This window comes from Phymastichus coffea, unplaced genomic scaffold (assembly GCF_024137745.1).
Source record: "Phymastichus coffea isolate CEN01 unplaced genomic scaffold, Cenicafe_Pcof_1.1 PCOF00017, whole genome shotgun sequence".
Taxonomy (NCBI): Eukaryota; Metazoa; Arthropoda; class Insecta; order Hymenoptera; family Eulophidae; genus Phymastichus; species Phymastichus coffea.
In genome coordinates this window covers 3,508,021-3,520,126 of record NW_026706828.1, presented here as the reverse complement: position 1 = coordinate 3,520,126, position 12,106 = coordinate 3,508,021, and the positions used below count along the sequence as shown (strand labels likewise).

At 31.4% G+C, this 12,106-nt stretch overlaps 2 protein-coding genes and 1 long non-coding RNA gene across 5 annotated transcripts; 1 reads left to right on the top strand and 2 right to left on the bottom strand.

The window, feature by feature from the left end:
• Positions 1 to 2,919: 2,919 nt before the first annotated feature.
• LOC131675213 (uncharacterized) lies at positions 2,920 to 3,880 on the bottom strand. The gene is made up of 3 exons (XR_009303014.1): positions 3,408 to 3,880; positions 3,125 to 3,315; positions 2,920 to 3,037 (listed from the first exon to the last, which is right to left on the bottom strand). It is a non-coding gene; the product is annotated as an uncharacterized LOC131675213 (long non-coding RNA).
• Positions 3,881 to 5,953: 2,073 nt separating this feature from the next.
• LOC131675197 (methyltransferase-like protein 25B) lies at positions 5,954 to 7,707 on the top strand. 2 transcript variants are annotated; one of them, XM_058954095.1, is made up of 4 exons: positions 5,954 to 6,210; positions 6,299 to 6,517; positions 6,658 to 7,243; positions 7,325 to 7,707. In XM_058954095.1, the coding sequence occupies exons 1-4, from the start codon at positions 6,007 to 6,009 to the stop codon at positions 7,705 to 7,707; spliced, it is 1,392 nt and encodes a 463-aa protein (XP_058810078.1). In that variant the 5' UTR covers positions 5,954 to 6,006. The 2 variants fall into 2 exon arrangements, with proteins under 2 accessions (XP_058810078.1, XP_058810079.1); XM_058954096.1 differs by having other exon boundaries at positions 6,166 to 6,210; positions 6,324 to 6,517.
• Positions 7,708 to 7,720: 13 nt separating this feature from the next.
• LOC131675198 (mediator of RNA polymerase II transcription subunit 8) lies at positions 7,721 to 9,717 on the bottom strand. Of its 2 annotated transcripts, XM_058954098.1 has the most exons (6): positions 9,437 to 9,717; positions 8,950 to 9,195; positions 8,648 to 8,656; positions 8,169 to 8,339; positions 7,964 to 8,066; positions 7,721 to 7,880 (listed from the first exon to the last, which is right to left on the bottom strand). In XM_058954098.1, exons 1-6 carry the CDS (start codon positions 9,599 to 9,601, stop codon positions 7,801 to 7,803), a joined length of 774 nt encoding a protein of 257 aa, XP_058810081.1. In that variant the 5' UTR covers positions 9,602 to 9,717; the 3' UTR covers positions 7,721 to 7,800. The 2 variants fall into 2 exon arrangements, with proteins under 2 accessions (XP_058810081.1, XP_058810080.1); XM_058954097.1 differs by lacking the exon at positions 8,648 to 8,656 and having other exon boundaries at positions 9,437 to 9,710.
• Between the last annotated feature and the right edge of the window lie 2,389 nt (positions 9,718 to 12,106).

Genomic DNA, 12,106 nt, shown 5'->3' with positions numbered 1-12,106 from the left:
AAAATCACCAAAAGAAGTTTGAAGAGTGAGAAATCAAAAGAGATGATCACTTTAAAACACCTTTTTGATGAAAAAAAAATGTTTGGTTGCCAAGCAACTTCTATCTTGGGTTAGATGGCTCTGCCTTATTTCAAAATTCAAGTAACTATCTACCATTTGTTCTGATAACTTGAGTCAACGAACTACGAATATATATATATATATATAGAAAAGAATGAAACGAGGCTAAAAAACCAATAATGAGAATTGAACTCTAATCTTGAAATATTAATTCTCTCGTTCTTAATTTATCGTTCGTACCCGCATAACCTTCTATTCCTATTCGATATTAATGTTATATTTTGATTTATTCAAACATTCTGACTCAGTGCGCGCTTGTTAAAAAAAAATCGACGCAGACAAGAATTTGAATGTCTTGTATAGCTGGATCAGTGTTCACGTTGCCGGATCGCGTCAGCTATGTCGAGTGGGTTAGGCTAGGTTGCGCAACTGCCGAAAAATCAAACGCAAAATCAACAACTCTCTGAGCGGATGGCCTTATAACATTAACGTGACAAATGATATTTTTCGCTACAAGGAGAGAAAAGTACCGATCATATCAATTTCCATTAGTATGAAATATTTATAAACTGTCACATCAGTAACAAACGGTGAGTGACCATTGAGCCAGCCGGCACGGAAAAATCAAGTGGGAAGTTGCATCATCTAACAGGTAAATAAAGTATCGAGCATTTAGATTTTCGATGATCATTGGCTGCCTATAGACGTTTGATTTAAAGAGATGTTTCGTTTTGAATTTTACAGATATCATAATTTCATCTGACGTATTATCCAGACGTACGTGTATCAGGATAATTATAAGTTCAAAATGAGAAGATCCAGAACCACAGAATCGCGACACAACAAAAGATTGCGTGCTCAAAATTATGAACCTAGTAGTAATAAAGATGAGGATAGGTTGTTTAGAGTGAGTATTGAATATTTTCATGAATTCATGTATTTCAAAAAGATTTTGCTCCAAATTTTCATAAAATTTCGATGCATACTACCCGGTTATAACTTGCAATAAGGGATTTTAAAAAGTTTTTTTTACACACTTAAACTAGAATGTTTTAATAATAGTAATGATTAGTTTTACTGTGGAAGATACTTTTGTGAAAAACATGAAGATGTGGATTTGGATTTTAATTTGAAGACTGGGAATAAACGAGGTTTATTCACGTCTATCCATTCCAATGAAAAGTTAACATGGGGCTTGATGAGAAATGAAAATAGAATTATAAATAGTTGTGGTGATGAATGCAATAGAAATGGTTGTAGTGGACTGTAATTTATTTAAGAAGATCATTGATTCGATTGTTTTTCTTGCAACATTGCAAGGAACAACTTAAAATGATTTTTTTTTTCGATTGAAAGCGTTCATTGATTTCTACCTGGATATTCCTATTTGCTTGCAAAAACGCTGTGTAAATAAAGGCTTGAATCATTTATTGATTCCTAGGTGGATATCCAGGCGAATATCAATGAACAATTTTCATCAAACAGTTATAATCATCATACAGAAACTTTTAAAAACTTATCAATTGATTTAATACGTATAGGAATATAATCGTACACCAGCTCGGTTTTCAAACACATCTACGTCTGGAGAATCTACAATTACTCATCATAGTGGTCAAGTTTCAACCTCAACCTACTCAACATCAACATCCAACAACGCTCCGTCATCTGATTCTCGTAATGGATCAATTACCGACAGTGAAAACATGGATGTTGTAAATCAAGAATTACCACAAGAGGTAAAACTACCTGTAATTTTTTTTACGTGAATATAAAAACATTAATTTTTGATACCTTGCTGTGTTTCTGTCTGTCAGAGAGTATATGAGTAAATCTATGGAAAAATTACATTTTTTGCGGACCCAAAATCGACGCAAAAATTTTTTCTTTGCTAGGCCTCCCGGAAGTTTTTCCTCTTTTATTTAGGGTATATAGAGATCAAAAATACTCACGAACATGAGAAAACTTTATATTCACTTTTTTCGGTACTTTTATATGATAATCAACTTATTTCGCAAATAAAGTCATTCTAATTTTTAATAACTTGATGATATATTTTGGCGGGATTGATATTTTTTCAACAAAATCTTTTCTAAAAAAAAAGTTCCAGCAATCTTGGAAGTAGAAAAGTAAGCATTTGAAATAAGAACAATTTTCGAGCAGTTTAAAAAAAATTCGAATAAAAAAATGGAAAATGCTGAAAAAATATTGTTCATGCGAACTTTTATAATTTTTACGAATATGTTTCATCTCTATTTCTGACAAATGAAAAGAAAAAAAAATTCAGGGTGCTCTAGCAAAGACACATTTTTGCCCTGGTTTGGGTACGCAAAAGTTTACGACTTGGCGGAATATACTTTCTATGTACTGTATCAAATTACTTTTACACCGAATGATAAAACATTTATTCTCTTCATTAGAGTGAAACTGGAACAGACGATTCAAATTTAGAAACTGAAGACGATGATTCCGAAGAAGAGGATAGAATGTATAGAGAATATAGAAATGAAGAACACAACGGCGATACAGAAACTGAAGAAGAAGAACCGTTTGCAAGACTGCGTAACATTTTATGTAGCGATGAGAACGTGACGTTAACAGTGACCGTAAATAAGGCTGAATTGATGTTAGGAGGTTTAAAATTTGGGTTTAAAAATGAGTTGTGTCAGACTGGTTTAGCCGATCTATTCAAATACGTCAATAGTATATTACAGACTAAACTTTTACCGGAAAGTAGATACCTTGTCGATAAAATTTTCAAATTCATCTAAAGGTGTTGAATACCATGCTGTTTGCCCGGATATAAATTGTTACAGTTATGTTGGTCAGTTTAATAGACAGGATCGGGAAATATTGTGTCACGTTTGTCGGAAGGTTATATATTTGAAAAGTCCTTGCTATAACAATTTTTTTGTAGTTTTCGATGTGGCAAATGATTGCAGCAACTTGATTTTTCAAAACTGGGAGCATGTTTATTCTGTTATACAAAAAAGATTTCAGCAATATGATACAATCAGCGACTTTTGTGATGGAAACTTTTACAAAGAATTTGTGAGATCCTTACCACCTAACGAAAGAAAGAACTTTGTTACAGCCACATTCAACAGTGACGGAGCTCCTGTTTTTGAAAGCTCTCAGTATTCAATTTGGCCTGTCCAAATGATTATCAATGAACTTCCTTATAATGTTAGAACTTCAAAAACAGTGACTTGTGGTTTGTGGTTCGGTAAAGTCAAGCCAGATATGAATGTGTTCCTTCAACCATGCGTAGAAATGATGAACAGATTATCTACCATCGGAATCCAAGTCAAAGTGAACGATACCATGCAAAACATGAAGATACATACATTATGCTGTTGTGTCGATTCCGGTGCCCGAGCTCCCATGCAGGGCATTGTTCAGTACAATGGTTACTTCGGTTGTTCGTGGTGCTTGCATCCAGGTGTGTATGTACCAACTCTTCGTGGCGGTTGTGTGAAATATGTCTTGTTAGACGAACTTCCTCCAAGGAGAACCGAATTAGACATGATACAACACATTCAACTTAGTATAGACTCTAACGTTCCGGTTTTCGGCGTAAAAAGGCCATCGTGTTTAATTAACCTTAAAAGCTTTAATGTTGTGAATGGTTTTGTTCCTGATGATCTGCACTTCGCAGATGAGGGTATTGGAAAACAAATAACCGGGTATTGGTTTGATACAATTAATTTTCCGTTTTCACTGTCAGCTGATGAAATCAAGATAGTTGATAGGTTGTTAATGCAAATAAAAGCTCCCAATCAAATCACACGCTTGTCAAGAGGAATAAAAGACCGAAGTTGGTGGAAAGGAATAGAATGGCATAACTGGATCTGCATCTACAGTATTCCAATCTTGTCTCAGTTTCCTCGCATGCAACCATATGTAGAGCATTGGACACTCTTTGTAGAAGCATATCATATCATCAACACAGAAAACATAACTGCAGCGGAATTACAACGAGCTCACGAGCTTTTTTTAGAATTCATGGGACGGATGGAAGTTTTATATTCGCCACAAAGTATGACATACAATGTCTACCAGATTCAACATGTTACTCAGAGTATTGTCGACTGGGGCCCATCTTTCGCTCACAGTGGTTACTGTTTTGAAAATGGAAATGGGAAATTGTTGAAAAAAATTCACGCTGCAAAAGGTGTCTTATTACAATTGTGTCGATCTATCAGTATGAGCCAAAGTGAAATCATCTTGCGTCAGCATTTACAAAATCAACCGTACAGTCCACTTCGTGCTTATATTGATTATTTGGATGATAAAAACGCAGTATTTTCAAGATCAAATCACGCTATATACTTTGGCGCATCCACCAAATCTAAAAATAAATGGGTCACACAACTACATTTATCAAGATACAGTATAACTTTTACCAAAATGGTAAAAGATGGTTGTCTATACACGACATCAAGGAGAAAAAGAATAGATCAAACAATTCTTATGCTATAACAAATAATGGGACTCATGTACAATTAAGAGACTTCATTTACGACGAAGATACTGAGTTAGAGTATGCATTATGTAAAATAATTGATGTATTCGATGTTGATAACTCGTTGCCAATCAAACGAATCGTAGGAATTTCTAATAATATTTCTGCAATAGAAACCGCAACAATTTCAAAAATTTGTGTATATATAACAAATGATAGTGAGCAATTCATATGCGCAGTGTCAAATTTGCACCACAATTAGATTTGACAATAAATATTGACACCTTACTCACGCTTAAACAGTTCTAGACGAGACCATACAGTATTCTGATCAAGAGAAAATTTCAAAGCTCACGAAAATATTTTTTGGTTCAAAGCGAGTTTTTATTTGTTTTTATGGCGTCAATTACATCCTGATCCACTGTAAAAGTTGTAAATTTTTTAGACAAAAATACTGTAAGGAATCGTCAAGAACTGCTTAAGCGTATGAGCAAGGTATCAATATCTATCGCTGATAATTTTTTAGAATTCACTACGTTTCTCCGCCATATTTACTTTATGTAATTTAATAAGCTATGTAGTGATCTGGAGGACCTTAATTAACCGTTTTTATTCCGTTACATCTTGTAATTATTTCATTTTTACGAAAAAATACTTGCCATCTAGTTATGATTCTTCGTTTTTGAGTTCGTGATAAAAATTGTTAAATTGTTTCAACTGAATCAATATGATTTCTTTTTTTATTTATTTAGATGGAAACACCAAAACATGTTTGTTTGCTCAAAAGTCATTCTTGCGATAATTTTGTTTGATATTATTAGTCTAAATTTTTGCCTGGAATTTTTAGCTAAAATTTTTGCCGGAAATTTTTGCCCGAAATTTTCGACCAAAACTATTGGCTAAAATTTTTTTAATACTTCGTTTTCAAGCTCGTGATTATACTTATCTAGTAAATACTCATAAAAATGTTATTATACTTTGCTGTGATTATTATTAAATGTTCAAATAATCCACGTGGTTTCTTGTTCTAGTCCTCATTTATTGAGATGAAAACACCAAATCATCTTTGTTTGCTCAAAAGTCTTTCTTGCGATAATTTGGTCTGATATTGTTAGTCTAAATTTTTGCCTGGAATTTTCGACCAAAATTTTTGCCTGGAATTTTCGACCAAAATTCTTGCCTGGAATTTTTGGCCAAAATTTTGAAACAAATTGTCGACCGAAATTTTTGGCCAAAATTATTGGGCAAAAATTTTCGGCAAATTTTTTCAACAGGGTATATTAATGCGCTTAGAATAGGTGGGTGCTGTGGGTGTTCATCGAAACTGGCGCCGCCTGTTGGCCGCCAGACTGCGGTTCATCGTTTCATCGATAAAGGCACGCGCTCGCTTGTGTTATTGGGATAGCAGTCGGCCCACCTTTCTAACATTCCATCGTGGCTCCCTAGTAAATATTTACAATGAACTGTCTAGTAAGAGCAACATGATGTATAACAATGAAAAATCTTCCGAATATTTCCATGAAGCTATGATTTGTTTAGAAAAGTTCAAGTGGCTTTATAACGTTCCTTTGACAAATATATTAATTGATCAATCATTAAATAAAATACCATTTACATGGTTAAGCATTTTGGGAAGATTGCACCATAAACAATTAAATTGTTTTGTAACAAAATTAGACATGCAAGTAGGCATAATGATATAATGTCTTTCTGCAAGACATATATCTATTATATAAGTATAATTAACAGTTGGAATTTATAATTATTTTGTAGTTACATTGGCCAACATCATTTACAGAGTTTCTTAATACATGTAAAAAATTGAATAAATTGCCACGTTTGAAAATGACGTTATTAACAAAATTGCCAATAAAATTCAGAAAGGATGTTAACTTAAAAAAACAGCATGAAATACTATATTTTTCTCGATTAATTCATTACAATTGTTTGTTACAAAATATTTCTGTAATTGTTGATCTTGGTACAGGTTTGGTAAGTTTGTAATGTTGTATATTATTGTGATTTTATTAGAATATTTATTATCTAATATAATCAATCCATAACTAATAAATAAACTGCAAAATATTAATTAATATTTAAATAAAAATCAAACTTATTAACTTGACATGCAGGGATATATTTGTCAATTATTGAATTATCTATATGGATACAAAATATTAGCACTAGATTCAAGTCATCTAAATATTGATAAAGCCAAATTGAGACAACAAAATTTTTTTCCTGATTCCATTTCAACTATAAAATACATATGTACCAATATAACTGCAGATTCAGATAAATTTATAGAATCAACTCTAGAAAAGGAATTTAAAGAAAAGAAGAAATGTTGCTTGATAGGACTCCATGCTTGTGGAGATCTTAGTATTCATGCATCAAACATGCACTTAAAAATGAAAATTGCTCGACTTTTAGTTCTTGTTTCATGTTGTTACCACAAGTTAAGTTATGAAGAAATAAATAGAAATAATATGTACATTAATAGGAAAGAATACTTTAAATATTTTCCGCTATCAAATGAATTCAAAAATACTATTCGCCTACTATGTATAGATACAGGGAACTTACTCAAAAGGACATTTCTGCGATTAGCAAGCCAAGAAACTTCAGATAGATGGTTTACAATTGATAAAACAAGTCATAATAATCATTCTCTGTACACTTTATCACGAGCAGTTCTTGAACTATATGCTTATAATAGTAAGTTAATCTTATATGTTCTCAATTTATTTGTTTTGTATTCCATAATACTTCTTAGTAATTCTAAAATTTCTTTTAAAGATAACCTCAAAATAAAAAAGGTAATTAGAAAAGGAACAAGGAAGTCTCATTGCTTAAATTTCAAAGACTATTTAAAACTTGCTATGGTTTGCTATGAATATGAAAAAACTAATGATGACAACCTATCAGTCATCAAGTTTTTATGGACTCATGAAGTAGAAAGAAACATTTTATCTTTATGGGATAGAAATTATGAAAAATTATACATGATAGAACCATATACTGCTTTGCAAATGGTTTTGCAGAATGTAGTTGAGTCACTAGTGCTTATTGATAGAATGCATTTTTTAAAAGAGCAAAATTGTAATCCAGTTTTGTTCCCTGTTACTGATAGATCATTATCTCCAAGATCTTTTGCATTAATATCAAATAAAATTACTTGAAAATAAATACATGTTTCTTTAATTAATTTATTAAACACATGAATAAAAATATTCAAAATTAATATAACTAACAAAATTAAAAATAAGAGCAGTTCATCTGCCATATGGATGAATTTGTGAAGCAGCCTTGATATTTGTTTTGATAGCACTTGGGGTTTTAACCACTGGTCCAACTAAAAATTAACAACTTTGCTTAACCGTGAAATTTAATTGAAATTGCTTTCAGAATATTTTACATGAATAAAATAATTCTTACCTATTGATCCTTGCCCAGATGCTTGAGTTTGTCCTGATCTTCCAACCATTATATTATTTGCTATTGGATTTACACCAGATTGAACCATTTGCATTGACTCTGACTACAAATGTAAATTACTTTTGAATTAAAGAAGTAAATTTAAAAATAGCTAATGGACTTAATTTTATAGGTTTTTTTTTTCATTAATAACAATTATAATTACCTTCAAACCCTTTCCACTTCCTACTGCACAAACAAGTATTTGAGTATCTGTGCCACTACTAGTTTGAGTTTGTGTAGTTCTAGAAATTGTATCACTTTCCCATTCTTCTCGTGCTTTATTAGCAATATCCCATATATGATTAATCACTTTATTGTATTGAGCTACTTGTTTCTAAAATCAATCATTGAATTGTCAATAATAAATAACAGTAATTTATTTTATTTGTTCCAATCGCTTAGTTTTCTACTAGATATTGAATTAGCAATTATAGACATTTTGGACTCAATAAATTAATAATTTATTCGTACATCGAATGACCATACCAAAAACATTCAAAAAATCATGTCTGAAACCGAAGCAAAAAGTATTAAAAATACTAAGTACTATTTGATTTAAAAATAGAGAATAAAGTTGACACTATGCGGAGCGAATGGAACATGTAATAAAAGAATTAGTCTCATTTAAACATTTAAGCTTACATTGTATTCCTAGTTGTAGTTAAGTTAGCATATTAGAAAAAATAAATATTACATTATTTTATTCAGTATTTAAATATTTCTAAATATGAAGATAAAATTACAAATTTATAAGCATGATTTGATTTACTGAGCTAATTATAACTAGAGTTCTCAAATTTAAGAAATATATAGAATCTTTAATGACATAAAAGTAAGTATATTCATAAGTTAATATATATTAAAAATATAATTGATCACCAGTTATAAGCTAGAATAATTAAATATAATAAAACAGAAACTTTGAAAATTTGTTTTTCACTTACATGTGTTATATCATATGTAAGATTTGCAACCTTTGCTTCATATGACAATATTTTTTGTTCAACGGAAGGATCAGGTTTTGTTCTCAAATAATCAGGAACTAAATCATGGGCAAAGGTAGAAATACGTCCTTCAGTTCTCCTATACAAATCTTCATCTTTTTCAGGACACAAATGCAATGGTAGCACAGTCAAATTTCTTAAACTTGGAGCTTTGTCATGGTTCAAAATTTTGAATAAACTTGTTAACTACAATCAAATAATATTATGAGTAGATAATATATCAAACTTATCAAACAGAAACAAATTATATTAGTATCTATGTATAAATATTATGAATTTCATTAAATTATAATGTTGGTTGTCTTATTACAAGTTCAATTTTTTATGTAAAATATAAATCATATCTATTGAAGTGTTTTTTCAAATAGTTTACTTGATAAGGATGAATAAAGATATATTAAAATACTCCAACTAAAATTATACTTACATGACCAGACACAAGAGCAAAATTATCTAAAAAATTTGGCCAATTTAAATTTTGATATTCATTTTCTATTTTTAAAATCATGGTTGCAATTGTTGTTTTTAAATCATTGATTCTTATAAGTATAGCTTCTAATGCTGAATCTAATTGTTTTTCTTCTCTTTGCATAATTATTATTCTAACTAAAACACAGTTAATACAAAAAATAAATGGAAACTGGTTAGAATAATCAAACAAATCAACAGCCGCAGATGGAACCTGGAATACATGGAGCAGGCTGGAGTTTCGATAGTTTACTTTGGAAAAAAGGCTCCCTGAAGCTGTATACGCAGCCAACTTCCGTACGCTCTACCGAGCAACTGTTTTCTATTCCTCTCATTCCATGTTTCCCGCTCTCAAGTGCAATTTGGCGCGAAGTCACAAGCTACTATTTTTCTCTGAAATTACATGAGCTGAGCTTACGAGTAAAATTCAGACATTTAGAAGGCATTTATTAATCATTTTCAGGTGGAATATTATTATTATTCATCTTAAATTCGAGGCTAAACTGATAGTTGTAAGAATAATCAAAATTTGTATATGCATGTCATTTTATGATTTTTATTTACATGCATGGAATTATTTTAAATTGAAGAAATGGTGTTTTAACAATGTTTTAAATAAATTTACGGTGATTTATGGAAATGAACGTATAATTTTATGTACAAAAACATCTTCCTGATATTAATTTTTTAATTACAAACATATACCCAGGTAACATCATAAGTACCGGGAACGTACCCGCAACTAGTTTTTAGGAACTTTGGTACGAAAGGCGGTGCGGATGGGAATCGTATCGTGTACGTACCAGGATGTAGTCCAGTAAAAATAGGCCTGAAATGTTTTTGTCACATAAGTGGATGCATTTTTGATATATGGTAAATTGAGGTCGAAAAAGACGATTCTGAAATTTGCAGAGTTCTAGGTCCAGGGGTTCTAAGAGAAAATCACGTTTGAAATTTTTTTTCGCCTGTATCTCGCGAACGGCTGAACGTACGACAAAATAACATGCACCAATCGAAAGAGCGTGAAATTTTACATCAGAAACAATGTTTAATCCGACATCGATGAGTGTAAAATGTTGAGATAAAAAATAAATAAGAAACTTTACGTGAATAAGGAGAAGGGGAAGACTGGGGAAGGCGCGGTATAGTTATGCTCTCCTCCGCCGCCCCTCCAAGCGTGCGCAGACAGTCGACGACACTCGGCAATCTTCGGCCTATAGCAGCCGAAGAGGGGAAACGTGCATGTACGCGCGCTTGAATTCATTTTCGATATTTGGTGGCCGGCGATGGAGCGGGTGGTCGGAAACAAGTCTTATTATGATCTTTTAGGATTCTCTCTTTGCAACTAATCTAAAAAATACTCTCATCACTAGTACTTAAACGAATTAATTTAACGTAAGCCCCACCTCTTCTTAATAAACATATGTAACATCCATAACATTTAAATAACATGTGACGATAGCCGAGGTAGCTAAAGCACACCATCACTTTTTATTTTCGTGGTAGCGGGTTCGAATCCCATTGAACATACTTTTTTTAAGCATTTTTTTTCTGTACATCCCTTTGATGGTATACTTATATTTTATGTTTTAATTTTTGAAAAAAAATTACTTAAAAAGTTGTATTTCTATATTTAGCTGACTTGTACCTGAAAATTACTACAAAATTACATTTGCAATGTTTACTTAATTATCGTATATAAAATTTTCAGTCCTTGCAATGAGATAAGCATTGTTATTTGAACATGGATAAATATTTAACATATAAATATGTATTTGAAGCTTTTTTTCTCAGTTTGATCAACTTTTAAAGAACAAAATGTGCATCGATATTAATCCTTTTTAATTTGAGAATAATTCATAAATAAATAATTTTGTACAAGGCTTTACATATTTTGGCTTTTTAACAATTAAAATGACGTTTCATTTCCAGCACGAAAAAAGTCAAAGGCCGGAGGCGGTGGTGGGGGGCCTCCCTCGCGCGCTTGGAAATACTGAAAGTCCGCGTTCAAATCGACGCGCTTAGCAAAAATCAGGCTTATCTCGCGAACTATTGCATCAAATTCGATCATTTTTTTTTTAATTTGGGGTAGCTTCAAAATTTGTTGAGATTGGTTTAGTTGTAATTACTATATTTAGTGCCAATCGTTTATTATTAACTTAATTGAATTCATACATATCAGTGTATGTATAAATTCCAATTAATTATTACTTGCTATCCGTAAATATGGATAAGGATAAATAATAATCAATATATTTTCAATTATTAATAACAATATTTTAATTTATATGCATACGTAGGCTATAGTTTACATGATTTCTTATTTTCTAATCGTGCCTAGTTCTTTTCGGCGCAGACTCATTTATTTCGTTTTCATTGCATTCTTCATTCAACATTACTTCTACAAGACTACTTAAATCTTAAACTTCGTTATCAATAAGATCATATTCATGTATTTCTTCTACGTTCGTACAATTATCCCCGTAGCAAAATCCATACAAGCGAGAACATTTGAGGCCATGTTTGCTGCACAAAGCTTTACAGCCTTTTTGGAATATATATATATATATATATATATATATATATATATATATATATATATATATTAATAAAACGGGCACTTTGATTG